Source organism: Phoxinus phoxinus (genome assembly GCF_949152265.1).
Source record: "Phoxinus phoxinus genome assembly, chromosome: 13".
Classification (NCBI taxonomy): Eukaryota; Metazoa; Chordata; class Actinopteri; order Cypriniformes; family Leuciscidae; genus Phoxinus; species Phoxinus phoxinus.
Window position 1 is genome coordinate 1,461,072 of NC_136888.1, and position 23,929 is coordinate 1,485,000.

Consider the following 23,929-nt stretch of genomic DNA (forward strand, 5'->3'; position numbering starts at 1 on the left):
TGAAGATATTCAGATGCAAAAGCCTCTAAGTGGCATCTGAAAATTTCTTCTAAAATGAGCATTTTTATCAAGCTCGTATATTTAAGTTCAGTAATTTCACTTTAATGACAATTAATAGGTAATTTTCATTGCCATTTAAAGTGAAATAACTGAACATAAACATACAAGCTTGATAAAAATGATAATTCTATAAGATAAATTTAGATGCCACTTAGAGGCTTTTGCATCTGAAGTCTTCATATTTTTTTCAAGGAAAAACATTTAAATAGGACATTTTGTGAGTTTTAAAGGATAACATTATTAACTACAGGGAGACTTTAATATTAATATAAACAATCACACAGCTTAGATTTACTATATAGTATGTATTGCTTTACATGAGTGTACTGTGTTTTTATTTAATTTGTGTGAAATAATGTACATTTATAAGTAACTTCAAACATTTGGTTTCTGCTTACAAAATCACTCAAATCAGGGTTTTGAAACTATATTTAGTAATTTTCCAACTTTTGCTACTAGACATCATTTAAAATAAGCCTGCACATATTTAGTTTTTTGAGATTAAAGATAATTTCCAGCCGCTCCTTTCACTGACCATTGGTTAAAAAAGAAAATCATGGAAAGTTCTGTGTGTGTTTGAGTCCCGTAGACGCTCCGCGTGTGATTACGTTTGTTTATTATGTCTGGGGTTGTTGATGTGAGCGTGATTTGATTCCCGCAGCGGCCGTGTGGTGTGAGCTGTGCTAGATCAGGATATATGAATAACTTGTGTGTTTGTTTATGGAAAGGCTTGTTTACAGAGAGAGGCAGATCATAACCAGCTGGCACTGCATGATGGTCTCGTGAACTTCCGTGATTGACATCTCTAGTTTATCACGCTCGTGATGCATTGGTATTGACACGCGAACATATTTCCAGTCTGACGTGTGTATGTTGACCTGCAGCTCTCAGAGGAACGGTTAAAGCAGATCTGTGTGTGTGTGTGTGTGTGTGTGTGTACACATTTGCACAGTCAAACAGAGCAGCCGATGTGTTGTTAGTGTGTTAAACACTGTGTGTGTGTGTGTGTGTGTGTGTGTGTGTGTGTCTGGCAGGTCTGGATCCAGAGAGACATTTAGGAAAATCCCTGGCGGAGATGGAACCGTATCTGCACGAGGTCAGAGGAAAATAATAATAATAATAATAATAAACCTCCTCCAGCTGTTTCTGCTTCAGCTTTCTCATCAAGTCAAGTCTCCGTCATCTATACAGCGCTTTAACAATAGTGTTTGACAGCAGTTTTACAGTGATAACAGGAGATTACAGTAACAGAGTTTGGGCTTTACAGCAGATCTAGAGTAAAGTTATGTGATAGAATAAAGTCCTTTAACTGACACACTGATTCATTCATTCATTCTTATAAATCATCATCATAATGTTCTTTAATGTTTAGTCCAATATCACACATAATCTGGTGAGATGCAGCTTTGTGAAATAATTTATTCACTGCAAATCCACATGAACTCATGGTTGTTTAATAAAGTGCCGATCAAGAAATATACAGGAAAAAACGGTGATATTGCAAAATATTATTACAGTTTAAAACCACTGATTACTATGTTAATATGTTGTGAAATGTAATTAACTCCAGTCTTCAGTGTCACATGATCCTTCAGAAATCTGTATAATATGATGATTTGATGATCAAGAAACATTTATGATTATTATCAGTGTTGAGAACAGTTGTGTAAAATGTGTTTTCAGGATTCTTTGATGAATATAGAGTTCAAAAGAACAGATTTTATTTTAAATATGATCTTTTGTAACATTATGAATGTCTTTACTGTCACTTTTGATCAATTTAATGCGTCTTTGATGAATAAACATATTTTTTCTTTTCTTTTTTAAATCTTGCTCGGAAAAATATTAAGCAGATAAAACTATTTTAGTCAGTTTTCAACATTGATAATAATCAGAAATGTTTCAAATCCTCATATTACACTGATTTCTGAAGGATCATGTGACACTGAAGACTGGAGTAATGATGCTGAACATTCAGCTTTGATCACATGAATAAATTATATATTGTATATTAATATAAAACAGCTGTTTTACATTACAATAATATTTCAATGTTTTTACTGTATTTTTTAAAATCAAATTAATGCAGCCTTGGTGAGCAGAAGAGACTTTCAAAAAATAAAACTTTTGAGCGCTAGTAGTGTATATAAACATTTGCCGTTAATAGCCAGCGATAAATACCTGCTATATCATGTGATGAATAATAACTGTAATGTTGCTGTAATATGAAGATGTGGTGATGGAGTGATTGTAACCATGGTTGCGGCAGCTTTCAGAGAAGTATGGAGTTCATATCTGTGGGGAAGGAGGCGAGTACGAGACCTTCACCGTCGACTGTCCGCTCTTCAAGAAGAAGATCGTCATGTGAGTCTGGAACACAACGCCAGTGTGTGCGCATCGTGTGTGTGTGTGTGTGTGAGACTGTGTGTTGTGTGTTTCAGTGACTCTGCGGAGACCGTGGTCCACTCGGCCGATGCCTTCGCTCCTGTGGGATACCTGCGCTTCACACACATGCACACCGAGGACAAGACAGAAGTACGCTCCAGCTCACACCAGTCCTGCTCTGCTCCTCAAGTCCACTCATGAAGCTAGTCATGTAAACCTGATGATGTCAGGACACACTCTTTTTACAACAAATTAGAAATATAATCTTTTGTAACATTATGAATGATGTCTTTACTGTCACTTTTGATAAATTAAATGCGTCCTTGATGAATAAACATAATATTTTTTCTTTTCCTTTTTAAATCTTACTTGGAAAAATATTAAGCAGAAAAATCAATAATTAGTTTTCAAAATTAGCAAAAAAATGTAAACATTGAGAAAATCTCCTTTAAAGTTGTGCATTTATGTTCACGATTGTGCTGCATTCACTCACAGAAATACATGTTTTATATATTTACGGTAGGAAATTTACTAAATATCTTCATGGAACATGATCTTAATATCCTCATGATTTTTGGCATAAAAGAAAAATGGATAATTTTGACCCATACAGTGTATAGTTGGATATCGCCACAGATATACCCGTGTGATCCAGGGTCATCATATTACACTGATTTCCGAAGGATCATGTGACACTGAAGACTGGAGTAATGATGCTGAAGATTCAGCTTTGATCACAGAGATAAATTACACTTTACTATATACTATATATTAATATCAGTGTTGGGGAAAGTTACTTTTAAAAGTAATGCATTACAATATTGCGTTACTCCCTTAAAAAGTTACTAATTGCATTACTTAGTTACTTTTTTAGAAAAGTAATGCATTACGTTACTTTTGCGTTACTTTTTTCCCTTTTGGGCAAATGTAAAGACCCGTTCACAGCAAACGTGGAATAATAATCCTCAGACTGAAGGAAATGTGTACAGTAGAGGAAAGCACACAAGCAGACCTTTCTATCTATCTATAGTCACTTCTGCTTATTAAACTGAGTCATCGAAGCTCAGAAGCAAGTACATTGGTCAATAAAGTGAGATTAAATGCATAAAAATGTGTGTTTTATTTAACATATTTAGTTATTGGAGGTTTGCATAGTATTCTGATTCTGCATTCACTGATTTTATTCATTTTGAGGAATATTGAATATTTTTTTGTGCAAATGAGATGAGTAAATGCAAATGAGTAAATGCTCACATTTAGTCTAGAACTACAATAAACATCATGTTCACACACACACACACACACACACACACACACACGAGCGCTGTCAGTCAGTCAATAAATGGGAAAACAAAGTAGCTTGCGTCACTTATTTGAAAAAGTAACTCAGATATTTTGTTGTAAATTTTAAAAATAATGCGTTACTTTAGTAGTTACTTGAAAAAGTAATCTGATTACATAACTCAAGTAACTTGTACTGCATTTCCTCCAACACTGATTAATATATATATATAAATGATCCAATGTTACAGTGTGTCACACACAAAGTGAAACTTTTATTTGAAATTCAGTGAGCTTGTGTTTTTATTCACACATGGATAATTTACAACAAATTAAAGATTTATTTTGTGCACGCAAATGTTTTTAGTCCATGTACATGTTTGCGTGTAGCGTGTATCTCCAGAGCACATCTCTATGATTTCAAGCCTTCTCTGGGAATCAAACCCTTCCAAAACTTGTGTCAGCTGAACCTCCTGGACGTAAAATATTAGTTCATATTTAGTTCATATTTCAATTATGTAACAATGCATTTGCATGTGCGCGGTTCTCTGATGTTGGCTAATGGTCACATGACATGGAAGTAACCAGACAAAATACTTTTTATGAAAGACATGTTTTTTAAGTTTCATTTGTATTGCTTTTATTATACTGTATATATATGTGTGTATGGAATGGGAGGAACTGATCTGTGTTCTCTCGCTAAGCTTTCTGTTCCCCTGAGAAACTTTGCATTTGCTTATGAATCTTGTGTGATGGGAATAATATGAGATTGGAGGCTAAATCTATTTCAGTGCTTTTTCGAGTGAACAAAGTTTTTTCGGGGGAACTTAATGTATCCAGGAAACACAATTTCCAGAAGCATTCAAATATAATAATTAGGGCCCAAGCCTTGAAAAGGCGAAGGCCCTATTGTTTTCCATAGGATTATTATTATTATTATTATTTTTCTTACGACTATTCGGGCACTTTTGGGTCTCTTAACGTGCTCAAAAACTCTTGAAACTTTGCACACGGGTCAGAACCCGCGGCCATTAGAGCCGGACTGAAGCTGGTACCCGGGCGTGGCAGGGGGGCTCGACAGCGCCCCCTGGAACGGGGTCCGAAAACTTGGTCCATAAATCAAACACGCTTGCATGGAATAATATGAAAATCGATATACTTATAGATCTCATCGGTTCATTCATATATCCTTCGTGCTTTTACTTTTTACGCCAGCCCAACAGGAAGTCGGCTATTTAGGGTAGTTTAAAAACGCATGTTCTGGCATTTTAAATACTCCTAGAGAATTCATCCAAACACCACGAAACTCGGTCAGCATGAAGTCAATGTTATTTAGGATGATAAATTGCCAGGGGATTTTTGATATCTCGAACGGTTTGGCTGTGGCGAGGAAACTAATTTATGGCGAATATTGGAAACAGGAAGTGTGTTATAACATCCTCATACATTAATTGATCTTGATGAAACTTCAGCAGTGTGTTTGTTGTAAGTGGCCGATCACATGGATATAACTAATGTGAGTCAAAGTTATAGCGCCACCAACTGGAAGCAGGAAGTGTGTTACTTTTGACAAAAGTGGGGGGGGGGTTAGTTTTACCTACAGTCACAAAACTTGGTATGTATATTGTGCACATCGAGCCGGACAACTTTCTGATTTACAGTCATTAGCTCCGACCAACAGGAAGTCAGATATTTTGGTTTGAATGTGGTTTTGTCTCTCTCTGCCTCTCTCTGACAGAGTTCCCCCAGCCATTCTGTGTGTGTGTGTGTGTGTGTGTGTGTGTGTGTGTGTGTGTGTGTGTGTGTGTGTGTGTGTGTCTGTGTCTGTGTGTGTGGGGAGGGGGACAGAAAGACTCTATTAAAAATAGGTATATTGTGCCATCTAGTGTTTTATACTATGTATACATATGTTTTTTCTTTTAAACAAGTGTTTTAAAGTACAGTAATTTCAATGAATATATATACCACACTTCATAGGAATTTTCGGTGTTGTGTACTTACAATGGCTGCTGATTTCATGTGTCCGTTAAGTCCATGAGACTGTAGGGTGTCTAATTTTTCATTTTAGGTTTCAGAAGGGTGCTCACGCATACTTTGTGGTTGATATGTGCCCTCGATGCGCACTTTTGCAGAACTCACACTGATGCAAGCTCTAAAGCAGACTTCTTCTGGACAGTCAAAGCGGAGTTACGTTATTGCCCGTCGTGCACAGGAACCCTAAAGGCACCGGGGTGGCGGTTTTTATATATATATATATATATATATATAAATAAATATAGCTGCAAGCAGCGATGGAGGGCCCAAGCCGGTGGCACCGCCACCTTGGTGCCTTTAGTGTAACTAAAGGCACCGGGGTGGCGGTGCCACTGGCTTGGGCCCGTAATCGCTGCTTGCAGCTATATTTATTTATATATATTTATTATTATTATATAATATAATCTCATGTTTTTTTCCAAAGCACGCTATAAGCTGCTCATGTGTAAATGAAAACGCTCTTCATTCTGAATCACGAGCGCAGCAGACTATGTACTGTAAAGTCCCCCTGTACCCAATCATTTTATCCCTTAAGGGGCGGTTGATTATGATTTCACTTTTCTAACTATAGTTAGTGTGTAATGTTAAATAAACAACATCTGCAAAGTTACAACGCTCAAAGTTCAAAGCAAAGGGAGATATTTGCTTTTACAGAAATAGTTTTATAAGAACTACAACAAACGGCTGGTAGGAACTACACAACATTCCTCACGGGTTAGTGACATCATCAACCCTAAAATTTACATAAACCCCGCCCCCAGAACACGATTTATAGATTATCAAGACAGAATATGCTAATCAATGACTAGAAGATAACTACACATAATCTACATAAATTCATCAACTAACCATTCAGAAATGTCCTGTTCTTCTACATGTGTCACTTCTTCTCGAGTCTCTCCATCTTTCTGACTCCGGTTTGAACATAAAAGGCAAAAAGTTTTTGAAATGTTCAGTGTGTGCGTGTGCGCCTCTCTGTGTGTGTGTGTGTGTGTGTGTGTGTGTGTGTGTGTGTGTGTGTGTGTGTGTGAGGTAAAAGGACACGAGCTCTTGTAGCTCCGCCCCCTGTGTCGGGAGCAGCAGCTCATTTGCTGCCCACTTATGAACTTACACATGGTGTGTGTTAAAGCAGATTAAACACACCACAGACACATAAACTACATTAAAAGCTGGATTTTCATCACAGGGAGGACTTTAATTAAATCGCAGCCTTCGATTTAATAAGATATAAAACTATTTGAGTTTAGTGTGTTTACTCTCATGTCATTTCAACCCCTGTTTAGAAAGCAGTGATGTAGAGAAATGCACTGTTAGTCTCGTCATGTGTTCAGCACGTCCACTGCATGTTTGTGGTGTCGCATCACGAATGCGCTCTGCCAGCTCTCTCTCTCTCTCTCTCTGTCCCGTATGTAGGAGACTGACGTCTGCAATATTCCCCGTGCCTGAAAGCAGGCCTGCCGTAACACACACGTCCAGTCACATCATGCTCAGTGCTCAGGTACGCTGGGAAGGTTATTCTGTGACTTTGTGTTGAGCGTTCCCTCTCACTGTTGTGATGATGTCCTCAAGGAGTGTGTGCTGTTCATGCCCGTGTGTGTGTCCATACTCCTTTCATGCTATAATGCGGCATGTGAACGGCATCGATTAAGGTCACAGTGACCTTTAACCCCTTACCAGACCCCCCCCCCCCCCTCCCCCCCATTGTGCATTACACTCAAAGTGTGTCATGACTCATGTGATAGTTTTATGAAAGCAAGACTGACACAGACTGAAATGTTAAACTATATTCGGTTAAACTTTATTTTAAGATGTCATTGTTAAATTGTTAGTACTGAGTAATATTAAGCAACTTCATGTACTTACTGTAGGGTTAGGGTTTGGTTGAGGGTTAGTTGCATGTAATTATGAATCATTTACTGTTATTACTACGGTAAGTTCATGCAACATATGCAACAAAGAACCCTGTAAAATAAAGTGTTACCCTATATTCATTGCAAATACAGTAGCTGCAGACCAATCAGAAGACAGCGAGTGCTTTATAATATGCATGTTATGATAATGTTGGACTGTGGGATGTGTTCTTGTGGAGGAGTTGGTGTGTTTTGGGTCACGCCGTGTCCTCAGTCTCAGCTTCTGGCTGTATGCGGTCGCGTGTTTATTTATGTGTGTGTTCTGCTGTGTGTTGGTGGAGGATCGGGGGTTTGAGGGGATGAAAACACATGGCCTGAGAAGGCAAGCTCTCTCGCCCGCAGCGCAGGGAAACCCCGCGAGAGAAGCTCAGTCGAGAGCACTCTCCGTCACGCTGACAGATCCACGCTGACACGGCTCACGGGGGGGGCTGTTCCTCCTCTGCGCACACACACACACACAAACACACACACTGCAGCATAATTAATCTAATTATCATACGGTCAACTGCAGATGACAGCGGGACATTAAAGAGATCTGAAATATTTATTAAAAATGTGCCGTGTCCGGCATGCTTTAATCAGGTGGTGTGTGTGTGTGTGTGTGTGTGTGTGTGAGGGGGTCTTCGTGCACTACATCACAACTGTTACCATGAGAAAAGCAAACGAGAGCGAGTTCTTGGCCAAAGCCCCGGGTGTGACCCGGATGACACCTGGACACATCCGGCTGAACCGCTCCGGAAAAACCCGGACGTGTGGACGTCCGTTTCTTTTAAACGTAAGGGGGGACATTCATGCTTTGGTAAATCATAATTATAATATAAAAAGTCGTTTAGAGAGAAAGTCGAGTATTATGACAAAAGTTTGACTTGGTATCTAAGGATTTTTACTTTTTATCTTATAATGATTGGCATGTCAATTTCGACACTTATTTCATAATCAGGGCTTAGTATCTTATAATTTTGCTGTTTTTATCTCAGTATTATAACTATGTCCCAATTTTGAAACTTATTTTTATAATTATGACTTAAAAAACACAATTATGAGATAAAAAGTCGCAATACACTCTTATAATTTTGACTATCTCATAATTGTCTTAGTATCTCATAATTCTGATTTAAAAGCATATGTTGGTCATGGGCTTCCACACTGAGATGATGATCATATTCATATATTTTCTAGTGTATCAGCTTGCTGGTTGACTGATGAAGCGTGTGTTTTCAGGGGTGTGTGTGTGTGTGTGTGTCGTCTCCTGCAGGGCTCGGGAGCACCGCCTCTCACTACATGTCCTTGCCAGAACACCATTGACAAGATGACAGAAGAGCTGGAATATGCTGAAAAAACTCCAGACGTCCAGCGAGCATGTCCATCAAACGCTGAGCGCAGTTGTCAGCCGGAGCAGGGTGAGATGAGTGTGTGTGTGTGTTCTGGTATAAAGCACATCTTATTGTCTGCCTGCAGTATAACTGTTACTTCATTGAAATTCTTTCAAAATGTTATTGGTTCAACACCAAAACAAAAGTATCACGATACTACTTTGGTTGAGGCACTACGATAATGCCATGTTAATTGTTGGCGAGCCAGTCCGTAGGTAATTTAGCATCATTACAATAGCAAAACAAAAGCACAGACCTAAAGAAGAAGCTGATTGGCCGCCCTCATCACATTTCCAGGTAATGGCCCTGGTTAATACAGTGTTTTGGGCATTAACCACGTGTTTTGGATATTGCCATTATTAATTCCACGGTGTTTATAAATTATACAGTATATTTATGTGTCAAGTTAATCATTCAGCACCATGATATTCTCTATGCCAGAAAAGAGCTTCCTCTTACAGTGAATATTAAAGTCTACACACTCCTGTTGAAATTCACCTTTACCACCTATTAAAATTACAAAAAAACTATAAAAAATTACAACCTATCCAATGTTACCGAAAACCAAAGACACATTTCAGAGAAAAATAAAAACTTATAGAGCGAAATAACCCAAATGCATCACTAACATCAATGCATGTGAATCCAGTTGTTGATGCAGTGAATTAAAATAAGAATTATCTTGATTTTTAGTTGTTAAATAATTTGAAGTCTTCTTGAAAGCCTGTTTGAGGACTTCTAGATCAGGCACTTGACTAGCCGTTTAACAACCAATAAGTCAATTAGTGCGGCCTACTAGCAATGTAATTAGCATGCTAGCGTAGACAGTTTCACAGTAAAACCCTCTCAGTAGAGTAGCGTCTCTAAAGGATAGTTCACTTCAGAATTAAAATGTCCTGATAATTTACTCTCCGCACGTCATCCAAGATGTTCATGTCTTTCTTTCTTCAGTGGAAAAGAAATGAAGGTTTGTGAGGAACACACTCCAGGATGTTCTCCATATAGTGATTTTAATTCTGAAGTGAACTCATTTAAAGGGACTGTATGTAGAGTTCAGAAACGTGTTATTAGTTGTCATATAGTTATATAGTTATGACTGTACACAGTGCTTTTCCCAGGGAACGCAGGAACTGATGAAACATGTGTACTGCACATGTACAGATGATGATGTTCTGTTGAAGGTTGTCTGCCGTCACACTCATCCAGGAGTGCGTCGGGTTTCCAGTGGATCAGTGGCTTGACGGCGCTTCGGTCCGAACACACACACGTCCAGAACCAGACCCGGCACATCTTCACACTCCTGCAGAGTAAGATCAGTGCTCGTCTTCTGTGTTTAATGTAACATCAGCGTGTGTGTGTGTGTGTGTGTGTGTGTGTTCAGATGTACACGGCAAAAATGCTTTTCTTACTTGTTTTTGTCTGGTTTCCAGTCCAAATATCTAATATCTTGTGTCTTGTTTTCCGGGTGGATTATAAATCAAAATGAAGTGAGTTGATGCTTAAAAAAAGCAAACATTTCTGCCAATGGTGTAAGAAAAATAATGTTTATTCAAACCGAAACAGGATTATTTTTCTCTCACCATTGGCAGATCATTGTGCTTGTTTTAAACAATAACTCGCCTTTTATTTATTTCCCCAGAAAACAAGATATAATATCTTCTTACTCATCTAGTAAATGCATATTGTTTAAGATTGTTTAGATATTTGGACTGGAAACAAGACACAAGTAAGAACAGCATGTTTGCTAGTGTTGAGTTTGGGCTGTTTTTACCCTGATGTTAGTGAGGAAATAATGAAGAATATGAAGAGCTTGTGGGCAGCTCAGCCCATCAGACGCTGACGGCAAACAGGCCTTTGTTCACACACACGCTTTCATTTTCCCTCTTGTTGTGCTGGCAAAATGCACTTTTAAGAGGTACAGGGCTCTTTATTCAGCGGCCGCTCTTCTATTCACACGAGTGTCAGCGACTCCATCCGTCACGAAACACACTTCAGAGTGAACCAAGCTCTTTCTATCGCCCGCAGAACTTTTGAAAGAGTGGCCCGTACCAGCAAAGAGAGGAATCTTTAGCCGGAGCGGCTCCAGATGAAAAGCATATTTAATCTTTTTCGTCTTACTTCGCCAAACAGCCTTCACAGCGCTGAGACAATATTAAACAAGTTAATATTTAATGACCGGCTTTCTTGTGCGAGCGAAGTGCGCTGAAACGCAAACGCCTGCGAAGGAAAAACAAACTCGACGGCGTGTGAAAGTCTAATGGGGTCTCGGGCTCTTCCATTGTGCGTGCGGCAGGGTTTTAAAACACTGTGTTTTCATGTACGTCGTGTGTGTTTGAGCATCTCTGAGCCTGAGGTGAGAAAGCGGGATTTCTTAGAAGTTCAGCCGCAAACTCGACTAATGAAACATGAAGAACACTGCAAACAAAGCCTTCTCGAAACTAGCACGACGCTCTTAACTCTAGGTAAAGTCAACTCAACTCAAGCACACAGAATCTGCCGACGGGGAACGCAAAACTGACCTGATAATAAACTCTTGAAAATAGCAGAAATATCCAGTCACTAATAAATGCTGTTGGATCTTAAAACTAGACAAACATGCTGAAAACTGTGCAGTTTTTACTTTTTTATAAGCACTAAATAAGAAGTAGGTTTAGTGAAGATTCCATTAAAACAAAAATATTTAACCTTAAATTCAGCTTATTTAATTTTGTTTAAGATACAAAATAACCTGAAAATAGAGGAAACTTCTTAAAACATACCATTTAATTAATAATTTTAGTTCACTTTATGTAGATTTAAGTGCATCTTGCTTCTTTCAAGAAGGACATTTTTTGTAGAAAAAAAAAAAGTGTTAAAAAAATCATATGGACCTTTCTTAATTTTTAGGGGTGGTATTATTATTAAAATTAGCACAACAATCTAATTGAACATGCACAGAAACTTGCACTTTATACCCGTCACATGTTTCTAATCAAATCTACCTCAAAATGAGTTAAAATTCACTTGGCAAGACTGAAGAACACCAATCTTTTTAAATTAAGGTTTATAGTCTACTGTGCAATGTATTTTACAACACTTTTTTTTATCTTTCATGGCAAAACAGCAAGACATATTTTCTTTAAATAGGATATTTTTCACTCTCTCAGCTGTGAGTGTGTGTTGTGCAGTAACGGTGTGTGTAATGGTGCAGTAACGGTGTGTGTAATGGTGCAGTAACGGAGTTGTACAGTAACGGTGTTGTACAGTAACGGTGTTGTGCAGTAACGGTGTTGTACAGTAACGGTGTGTGTAACGGTGTTGTACAGTAACGGTGTTGTACAGTAACGGTGTGTGTAACGGTGTTGTGCAGTAACGGTGTTGTGCAGTAACGGTGTGTGTAACGGTGTTGTACAGTAACGGTGTTGTGCAGTAACGGTGTTGTGCAGTAACGGTGTTGTGCAGTAAACGGTGTTGTGCAGTAACGGTGTTGTACAGTAACGGTGTTGTGCAGTAACAGTGTGTGTAACGTGTTGTGCAGTAACGGTGTTGTATAGGAACGGTGTTGTACAGTAACGGTGTGTGTAACGGTGTTGTGCAGTAACGGTGTTGTATAGGAACGGTGTTGTACAGTAACGGTGTGTGTAACGGTGTTGTGCAGTAACGGTGTTGTGCAGTAACGGTGTTGTGCAGTAACGGTGTTGTACAGTAATGGTGTTGTACAGTAACGGTGTTGTACAGTAACGGTGTGTGTAACGGTGTTGTACAGTAACAGTGTGTGTAACGGTGTTGTGCAGTAACGGTGTTGTACAGGAACGGTGTTGTACAGTAAGTAACGGTGTTGTACAGTAACAGTGTGTTTAACGGTGTTGTGCAGTAACGGTGTTGTACAGTAACGGTGTATGTAACGGTGTTGTACAGTAACGGTGTTGTACAATAACGGTGTTGTGCAGTAACGGTGTTGTACAGTAACGGTGTGTGTAACGGTGTTGTACAGTAACGGTGTGTGTAACGGTGTTGTGCAGTAACGGTGTTGTACAGGAACGGTGTTGTACAGTAAGTAACGTTGTTGTACAGTAACAGTGTGTTTAACGGTGTTGTGCAGTAACGGTGTTGTACAGTAACGGTGTATGTAACGGTGTTGTACAGTAACGGTGTTGTACAATAACGGTGTTGTGCAGTAACGGTGTTGTACAGTAACGGTGTGTGTAACGGTGTTGTACAGTAACGGTGTGTGTAACGGTGTTGTGCAGTAACGGTGTTGTACAGGAACGGTGTTGTACAGTAAGTAACGTTGTTGTACAGTAACAGTGTGTTTAACGGTGTTGTGCAGTAACGGTGTTGTACAGTAACGGTGTATGTAACGGTGTTGTACAGTAACGGTGTTGTACAATAACGGTGTTGTGCAGTAACGGTGTTGTACAGTAACGGTGTGTGTAACGGTGTTGTACAGTAACGGTGTGTGTAACGGTGTTGTGCAGTAACGGTGTTGTGCAGTAACGGTGTTGTACAATAACGGTGTTGTGCAGTAACGGTGTTGTGCAGTAACGGTGTTGTACAGTAACGGTGTTGTACAGTAACGGTGTTGTACAGTAACGGTGTTGTACAGTAACGGTGTGTGTAACGGTGTTGTACAGTAACAGTGTGTGTAACAGTGTTGTGCAGTAACGGTGTTGTACAGTAACGGTGTTGTACAGTAACAGTGTGTGTAACGGTGTTGTACAGTAACGGCGTGTGTAACGGTGTTGTACAGTAACGGTGTTGTGCAGTAACGGTGTTGTACAGTAACGGTGTGTGTAACGGTGTTGTACAGTAACGGTGTTGTACAGTAACGGTGTTGTACAGTAACTGTGTTGTACAATAACGGTGTTGTGCAGTAACGGTGTTGTGCAGTAACGGTGTTGTGCAGTAACTGTGTTGTACAGTAACAGTGTGTTGTGCAGTAACGGTGTTGTACAGTAACGGTGTTGTACAGTAACTGTGTGTGTAACGGTGTTGTACAGTAACGGTGTTGTACAGTAACGGTGTGTTTAACGGTGTTGTACAGTAACGGTGTTGTACAGTAAAGGTGTTGTGCAGTAACGGTGTTGTGCAGTAACGGTGTTGTGCAGTAACGGTGTTGTACAGTAACGGTGTTGTACAGTAACGGTGTTGTACAGTAACGGTGTTGTACAGTAACGGTGTGTGTAACGGTGTTGTACAGTAACGGTGTTGTACAATAACGGTGTTGTGCAGTAACGGTGTTGTGCAGTAACGGTGTTGTACAGTAACGGTGTTGTACAGTAACGGTGTTGTACAGTAACAGTGTGTGTAACTGTGTTGTGCAATAATGGTGTTGTACAGTAACGGTGTATGTAACAGTGTTGTACAGTAACGGTGTTGTGCAGTGACGGTGTTGTGCAGTGACGGTGTTGTGCAGTGACGGTGTTGTGCAGTGACGGTGTTGTGCAGTAACGGTGTGTGTAACGGTGTTGTGCAGTAACGGTGTGTGCAACGGTGTTGTGCAGTAACGGTGTGTGCAACGGTGTTGTGCAGTAACAGTGTGTGTAACGGTGCAGTAACGGTGTGTGTTCTCAGGGCGTCTGCAGGAGAGCGGCTGGCTGATGGAGCATGTGCTTCTGGTTCATCTGTACGTCAGAGATATGGAGGACTTCAGCCTGATCAACTCACTGTACCGAGGCTTCTTCACACTCAGTCCTCCAGCCAGGTACTTTATTACACTGCGAGAATTCTCCACGGGCTTTCTGGAAACCTTCAGGGAAAAAACGTTCCTGATTTACTGGATAAGACTTTATGTATAATGCATTCTAAAGGTATTTTAATGCATTAATTATGCTCCTTATAATGCATTGTATGATCTCATGAATAATTGTAACCGCAGTTATTGGTTTTCTGATCTGAAAAATGATCCGATTCGTGGCTCAAAACCGTAAATGGTCCGAACCGTGAGTTTTGTGATCCGTTGCAGCACTACTTCCCAGACTTCCTATGTTGTCTCTGTAAGCCTGATTTTTATCTGAAGGACTAGATAAATTTTTGCTGATGAAATGTAAGTGACGATAATGTTCAGGATAATGCCGATAGAGCCAGTAATGTCAGTGTGTCATGCAAAGAAAATGTATTAATTCACACTATAGTCTCACGAGTTCTGCTGCAGTTCTGCTGACGGCCACCGATGTCGCTATAACTCGTTTCTCAACTCTACATACAGTCCCTTTAATGGATTAGTTCACTTCAGAATTAACATTTGGGAGGTCTGGAAGGTCCAGATTGCAGTTGCAAAAATGTATCTAGTCCTTCACATAAAAATCAGGCTTTCATAGACAACATAGGAAGTCTGGAAAGGTGTGGTTTGTTAAGCTGTTCAGTGTGTGTTGTGTCATCAGGGTGTGTGTCCAGGCATCTCTCCCGCTCGGTCAGCATCTTCAGATGGACGTTCTGCTTCACGATTGGACGGCAGCGAGCGAGATCGACAGGTTTCCTCAGAGACACACACTTCACGTCCAGAGCCGGTCGCACTGGGCGCCGGCCAGCATCGGGCCGTACAGTCAGGCCGCGCGGGTACAGCACTTCCATTCCTCTATAGCGGCTTCCGCTCCGCCAGTTCAGTGCACAAAATCCTGTTACGTTTACGGTAAAAGACAGCAGCTGAGGTTGCCAGATATTCACCGTAAGAAATACGGTATTACAGACTTAACTTAAATTTACAGTAAAAAACATATTTCATTGTCTAATATAATGTTCATTTACCGATCTATTGAAATACTATTATCTGTTTTGTACCATTGTAATGCACTGATAACCACCAATCACAGCGGAGATGAGAGTCACATGATCGATCTCATCACAAGCAGCTTTTCCACAAGAGTGTTAATAGTAATACATAGAAGCTTCACAGTGTCATTCACACACACACTGAACACCATCATGGTAACACACATGACATTTAAAAAATGCAATAAACATTAATTTAACAACATTAAATGTAACATAACACACTAATGTACATAACTTATTCGCAAAACTGTGAAGAAACGTAGTTATTTTGACAAAAATACATCAAATGTGAAGCGTCACGCAGGGAACTGTGGGAATGTCAATTTACGTTTTTCACTGTAAATTATACGAGTTCCAAAAATTTTAGGTGTAAATTTAACGATATTTGACTGTAAAATTACATTAAATGTACGGTTAGATCCATCACAGTTATTCCCCGTATAGTCTGTAGTACGTAAACTTTCTGTTAACCAATTAACAGTTTTTAGTTTACGATCTGTCTAACAGTCCTGTCGAATACGTTAAATAGATAGAACTGTTATACATATAAAGTATACGGTGATGAAGAGTTATTAGCGTATGCCGTGTGTCTGGTGTCAAGTGTTGCTGAGCAGAAACACATCATCATGTTTCTCTCGGTCTCCTCAGAGTTGCGTTGGGTTTTCTCCTCAGCGTAAAGGTTAAGAGCTTCATTTATCTCTGTTTACATGTGCGTAGAGTTAGTTTCTGGAGTAAATATATAGCCTGTAATCTCTGTGTTTACACTGCTTTTTTTTAAATGGCGGATCTTGGTGTTTCATGTGCGTTCGGCCAATCAGCAAACACTAACGTCACTACGTTTACATGCAACCAAATAATCCGTTAGTAATGAGACTGACGGCTCAATCGCACTGAAAAGTCTTCACGTAAACGCCGTAATCGATCCAATGAGATTTCAATGGGATTGAAAGGGGTTTATTCCTTCTCTAATCCGATCGAGAGAACATGTACACACCTGATCGGATTGAAAACTGAAACTGAAAGGACTGTGCAATGACGTAGAAATAGCGTAATGACGTAGTAATAGTGTAATGACGTAGAAATAGCGTAATGACGTTGTAATAGCGTAATGACGTAGAAATAGCGTAATGACATAGTAATAGCATAATGACGTAGAAATAGCGTAATGACGTTGTAATAGCATAATGACGTAGTAATAGCGTAATGACGTAGAAATAGCGTAATGACGTAGAAATAGCGTAATGACGTAGAAATAGCGTAATGACGTAGAAATAGCGTAATGACGTATTAATAGCGTAATGACGTAGTAATAGCGTAATGACGTAGAAATAGCGTAATGACGTAGAAATAGCGTAATGACGTAGAAATAGCGTAATGACATAGTAATAGCGTATTGACGTAGAAATAGCGTAATGACGTTGTAATAGCATAATGACGTAGTAATAGCGTAATGACGTAGAAATAGCATAATGACGTAGAAATAGCGTAATGACATAGTAATAGCGTATTGATGTAGAAATAGCGTAATGACTTAGAAATAGCGTAATGACGTAGAAAATGCATAATGACGTAGTAATAGCGTAATGATGTAGTAATAGCGTAATGACGTTGTAATAGCATAATGACATAGTAATAGCGTAATGACGTAGTAATAGCATAATGACTTAGAAATAGCGTAATGACGTAGAAAATGCATAATGACGTAGTAATAGCGTAATGATGTAGTAATAGCGTAATGACGTTGTAATAGCATAATGACATAGTAATAGCGTAATGACTTAGAAATAGCGTAATGACGTAGAAAATGCATAATGACGTAGTAATAGCGTAATGATGTAGAAATAGCGTAATGACATTGTAATAGCATAATGACGTAGAAAATGCATAATGACGTAGTAATAGCGTAATGTAGTAATAGCGTAATGACGTTGTAATAGCATAATGATGTAGTAATAGCATAATGACGTTGTAATAGCATAATGATGTAGTAATAGCGTAATGACGTAGAAATAGCTTAATGACGTAGTAATAGCGTATTGACGTAGAAATAGCGTAATGACGTTGTAATAGCATAATGACGTAGTAATAGCGTAATGACGTAGAAATAGCATAATGACGTAGAAATAGCGTAATGACATAGTAATAGCGTATTGATGTAGAAATAGCGTAATGACGTTGTAATAGCATAATGACATAGTAATAGCGTAATGACGTAGTAATAGCGTAATGACTTAGAAATAGCGTAATGACGTAGAAAATGCATAATGACGTAGTAATAGCGTAATGATGTAGTAATAGCGTAATGACGTTGTAATAGCATAATGACGTAATAGCGTAATGACGTAGAAATAGCGTAATGACGTAGAAATAGCGTAATGACGTAGAAATAGCGTAATGACGTAGAAATAGCGTAATGACATAGTAATAGCGTAATGATGTAGTAATAGCGTAATGATGTAGAAAATGCATAATGACGTAGTAATAGCGTAATGATGTAGTAATAGCGTAATGACGTTGTAATAGCATAATGATGTAGTAATAGCGTAATGATGTAGTAATAGCGTAATGACGTTGTAATAGCATAATGATGTAGTAATAGCGTAATGATGTAGTAATAGCGTAATGACGTTGTAATAGCATAATGATGTAGTAATAGCATAATGACGTTGTAATAGCATAATGATGTAGTAATAGCGTAATGACGTAGAAATAGCGTAATGACGTAGTAATAGCGTAATGATGTAGAAATAGCGTAATGACATAGTAATAGCGTATTGACGTAGAAATAGCATAATGACGTAGAATATGCATAATGACGTAGTAATAGCGTAATGATGTAGTAATAGCGTAATGACGTTGTAATAGCGTAATGATGTAGAAATAGCGTAATGACGTTGTAATAGCATAATGATGTAGTAATAGCGTAATGATGTAGAAATAGCGTAATGACATAGTAATAGCGTATTGACGTAGAAATAGCGTAATGAGGTAGAATATGCATAATGACGTAGTAATAGCGTAATGATGTAGTAATAGCGTAATGACGTTGTAATAGCGTAATGATGTAGAAATAGCGTAATGATGTAGAAATAGCGTAATGACTTAGAGACGTAGAAATAGCGTAATGATGTAGAAATAGCGTAATGATGTAGAAATAGCGTAATGATGTAGAAATAGCGTAATGACTTAGAGACGTAGAAATAGCGTAATGACGTAGCAATAGCGTAATGGCGTAGAAATAGCGTAATGGCGTAGAAATAGCGTAATGGCGTAGAAATAGCGTAATGGCGTGTGTCGCGCTGAACGCGCTGTTCTCCTGGTGAATAAAGTGTGGTGTAAGCGAGTGTGTCGTCCTCTATAATCCTCTTCCTCCGCGTGTGTGTGTGTGACGTGCAGCAGGACAGCGGCCGCCAGCGCTGGCTCCAGACTCACACACACGACTGGGTTTGGGCAGTTTTACTGCGTGATCTATATAATCAGCGGCTCATATGATCATATCTCCAAATTATCACCAGAAATGGATAAATATTAAGTCTGCTGTTTAAAACAAATAAAGAACCAATGTAGGAGAATAGTTATTATGCGTAAAATTCTGGAAACTGTATATTTATGCAGTGAGCGCATGTCAAATAATCTATTCTGATTTGAAGCTTGTGACATATAAACGCACCGACCTGGTCACATGTTCAGCGTTCATGTAAACACTGCGTTCAGGTTCAGCATTCGGAGTGAGTTCAGTCTGACTGAAACACAAGCTGTGTGTGTAAACGCAGCCGCTGTAGTTCCTATAGCGCTGGTTTAGACGACTCTGGAGAACGAGTGAACGAGTTCCCAGAACTAAAACAAAGGCTGAATGATGGAGGCGCGATCACTCTATATGTTAATCTGTGTGGAATTAGCACACAGCGAGTGTGACATGCTAAACTCAACAGCTCAATCACGGGTAACCGCAGTCGCGCAGCCGTCACACACACACGACAGCCAGCGCTCGCGTCACACGTGCTGAAGCGGAGCCTGTAGACTCGGCCCCATATTGATATAATTAGCCCCACGCTGAGCCCGCGCGCACGCTAACCCCCGCCCCGCGCGCATGAGGAGCCCTCCGCTCCTCTACCTTTCCCGCCAATAATCACGTTCATTATTATTATCAAATGTGTTTTGAGGAGAACAGCGCACGGGTCACAGAAACTGATTTATGTTGCTGACATTGAGATGCTAGTTTTTAATTCACGGTTTTACATTTTTGCAATTGTTTTCTGTTTTTTTTTAGTTTTATTAGTTTTTTTAAAAAATGTGTCTATATAGTTTTTATGAATTTTATTTACATTTTAGTTTTAGTTACTTTAGTGTATCAAGTTAAACTACGAAAATGAGAAATGTTGCAACCAGCTTAATTAAAATTAGTAAAAAGTAGAAAAATTACATTATTTTTAATTCTGAAGTTATATTATATTATATATTTTATATTTTATTTCAAGTAAGAAAAGGTTTTTTATTTTTCTATTATATATATATGTATAATTTAGTTTTTTTTATGTGTCTATATGGGTTTTATTCATTTTATTTAAATTGCAATTTTACTTACTTTAGTGTATCAAGTTAAACTAAACCGGAAATGAGAAATGTTGCCATTAGCTGAATTAAAATGAGTTAATATTATTTTTTATTCTATAATTTTTTTATTATATTTTATTTCAAGTATAAGAACAATATATTTTTTTAAGGTTTTGGTTCATTTTCAACCCCGCTGTAAAGACACTTCAGAATTACAAAAAAAGTTATATTATATTGTATTATATATTTTATTATATTTTATTTTATATTATATTTTATTTGAAGCAAAAAACATGTATTTATTTAAAAAAAAAAATTATTTATTTATTTATTAAGTTCTAGTTAATATTAACCCGCTGTAAAGACACTTCTGAATGAAACATAAGTGATATGTGAGCTTCCTGACGTGTCTTGCCAGACTCGTATCCTGTTCTTCAGTGCATTTAATGTTTTGATTGCCAAACACACTATTTCCCTGTCACAATTAATCCCGTTATTGAAAGAAAAATGATTTTCTTGTAATATTTTCCCCAAACTGGGAGCAGCGAGACGGTTAACCCAGGATTTGAATGTTGATTTAATAATAAATCTTTCTCTATCGCCAGAAAAGAACAATATCAAACAGTTAATTGGTTTTAAACTGGGTTTTATCATAATATTGAGTTTTCCTGAACGTAGGAATGGAGCGAAACGATGACTTCAGGCGGTGTGTGTGAGTGTGTGTGAAACGTGTGAGTGTGTGTTCGTCATCAGACGCTTGCTCTAATTGCGGAGAACAGGCTGATGTTGTTCCGATGCTGATCAGATTTGATGAGGCTCGTTCGTTAACCTTTGCTGTGTGTGTGTGTGTGTGTGTGTGTGTGTGTGTGTGTGTGTCTCCAGGCCCTCCGCGCGTCCTCCAGATTAAATGAAGCGCTCTGTGTGGTTTCTCTTCTCCCGTCTCGCCCCTGATTAGCCTGCGCGCCGGGGTCACGATTAGCATAATAGTCCCGATACCCGTAATGAGGAATCCGGACGTGTGGCAGATTGAGCTCTGTGTTCCTACATCTGATGATCCTGTGCTGCTGTTTGGATGTTTATGCTAATTCAATTAGCCGTTTATCATTTAAGGCTCCAGCATGTTACGTCTCGTCCCGCGCTGGATGCTGCATGTAATGAGGGATGATCCGATGATGTTTGACGTCGCGTTAGTGGCTTTTACACCTTGCTAACGTCGCGTACACCGGCAAATTGAGGGAAGAAACATTTTTCCAAGCGAATGGAAAAAAAATCAATTTCCTCTCATAACAGACGATTAAGCTCTGCGCGCGGCAGATGGCGGACTGACCCTTCATTAGCCGGAGCCGCGGCTAACAGCAGGAGCGTCGACGCACACTTCGGTGATTTAATGTTTCCCGTTCCCAAAAACCCCTTCGGAAGAGCGACTCAAACTCCAGCGAGCGGTGAGCGAACACAAGCGCTGGTAAATCTCGATCAGCACGCCACCCTGGGACACGCGCCCTAATCCCTGTAACATGTAGTCCTGTTAGTCCCAGTTCTGGGAATCGCCCACTCCGGCGGGAACCACAGTTGGATGTGCACTGGGAGAAGTGTGAATGTGCCGCCCCCAGTGCGAGCCTGTGTCTCGTAATCTGCTTACGGGTGTAACTCCATTAAAACAATGAGCCGGGATTCTCCGGAGACGGTAATCCGGCTCCATTCAGGAATACGGCGGGACGCTCCGATAAGAGCCGTCAATGAACTCGCTCCCGGAGTAACCGAACAATGCTTCTCTTGCGGAGCGTGCTCGTTCCAGTGCACGTCTGACACGATTCAATCAAGAAGCATTTAGATGAGCAAAATGATCCAAATAAATCTAATTAAGGGAGTTTCTGCTTATATTTGGGCTGGAAACAAGACAACAATACTAAGTAAGAAAAGCATTACGCATTAACACACTGCAAACACACCCTTCTCCAAACAACTCGACGCTCTTAACTCTCGACGCTCTTAACTCTAGGTGAAGTCAACTCAACTCAAGCACACACTCTCAAGGAAAACAAAACTGTCCTGAACATAACTCTGGAAAGTGGCATTAATATGCCGTCAGTAATAACTGCTGCTGGATCTCGACACCAGACACACACCCGGAGACTGTGCGGTGTTCAGGTTTATAAGCACAGAGTAATAAGCAGTGCGGACGAGGGACTCTGAGTTCTGCTGCATCTCTCGATCTGACTCTCCTGCGCGTGTGTTTAGTGTTCTCCACGATCCTGCAAGAGTTCAAATTCAGTTTTTTATATATTTTATATTTTCAGTATTTCATAAAGTTTTTAAAGGAACACTCCGACTTTTTGGGACTTTATCCTATTCAACTTATCCCCCAGAGTTAGATAAGTCCATACATACCTTTTTCATCTCCGTGCGTGCTATAAGTCTGTTTGACGCACCCCCCGCTAGCCTAGCTTAGCACAAAGACTGGATGTGAATGGTTGCAGCTAGCATACTAATCCAAATAAGTGACAAAATAACGCAAATATTTTCCTATTTACATGTTGTGATTTGTATAGTCACAGAGTGTACAAAAAACAAAGTCACATGAGACACAGACATATTTTAACCGTATAAATACTGGGAACTATATTCTCTGAAGGCGAAGCACTGCTACTTGGGTGGAGTGATAACCGCAGCACATGAGACGCGCCGTTTTTTCTTCTGTCAACAAAACCAACGTGAGCTCTAGCTCCGCTCAAGTGTTACTGAGACGACAGAGCGCGTTCGAGGCAACAATACTAACATTACAGGGGATACATGGAGCCCGTAAACAACTGCAATAGTAGTTACCACCCTATTCATATAATAGTGTCACTAACGTTACATTAGATCTAAGTTAGCTAATGGCACTGTTACAGTAACGTTAGGCTAAACATTTAAAAATATAACGGAACACTTACCGCAGCCGCTCCACTTTGTCCTGTATGTGATCGATGGGATGGGATGGCCGTATCCTTCAGCACACGTTCCTTGTGGCAAATTCCCTTTTTTGAAAATAGTCGTCCTCAGTGAAATGTACCGAGCAAACATAATGTCCCTTGATAATCTCATTAGGTGTGTTTTGATCAATATCCAGAGCAAGTAGCCATTTCTTCATCCGGTCAGCGTTTTTAGTTGGAATTCTATGAAACATCATGGTATTACCTGGTCTCCCTGTTTATTGTCACAGCTCTTTACAATACAGCGAAAATCCATGATTGTAAACTACGCTTTTACTATTTATAAATTGCTGACTCTGTAACCCAAACTCTGAACGAACTCTCTGCTCCTCACCTCGGCGCGTCTCAGGTGCTGCGGTTATCACTCCGCCCAAGTAGCAGTGCTTCGCCTTCAGAGAATATAGTTCCCAGTATTTATACGGTTAAAATATGTCTGTGTCTCATGTGACTTTGTTTTTTGTACACTCTGTGACTATACAAATCACAACATGTAAATAGGAAAATGTTTGCGTTATTTTGTCACTTATTTGGATTAGTATGCTAGCTGCAACCATTCACATCCAGTCTTTGTGCTAAGCTAGGCTAGCGGTGGGTGCGTCAAACAGAC

At 39.4% G+C, this 23,929-nt stretch overlaps 1 protein-coding gene across 1 annotated transcript in view; it reads left to right on the top strand.

Annotated features, from left to right (window-relative positions):
- dph6 (diphthamine biosynthesis 6) overlaps positions 1-23,929 on the top strand; it is a 130,728-nt gene that overhangs the window by 47,954 nt on the left and 58,845 nt on the right. The window contains exons 6-12 of the mRNA XM_079633030.1: positions 1,095-1,156; positions 2,330-2,424; positions 2,502-2,595; positions 8,926-9,070; positions 10,225-10,350; positions 14,597-14,726; positions 15,406-15,580. Of these exons, the coding sequence (XP_079489156.1) occupies positions 1,095-1,156; positions 2,330-2,424; positions 2,502-2,595; positions 8,926-9,070; positions 10,225-10,350; positions 14,597-14,726; positions 15,406-15,580 (827 nt within the window). The remainder of the gene's footprint in view (positions 1-1,094; positions 1,157-2,329; positions 2,425-2,501; positions 2,596-8,925; positions 9,071-10,224; positions 10,351-14,596; positions 14,727-15,405; positions 15,581-23,929) is intronic.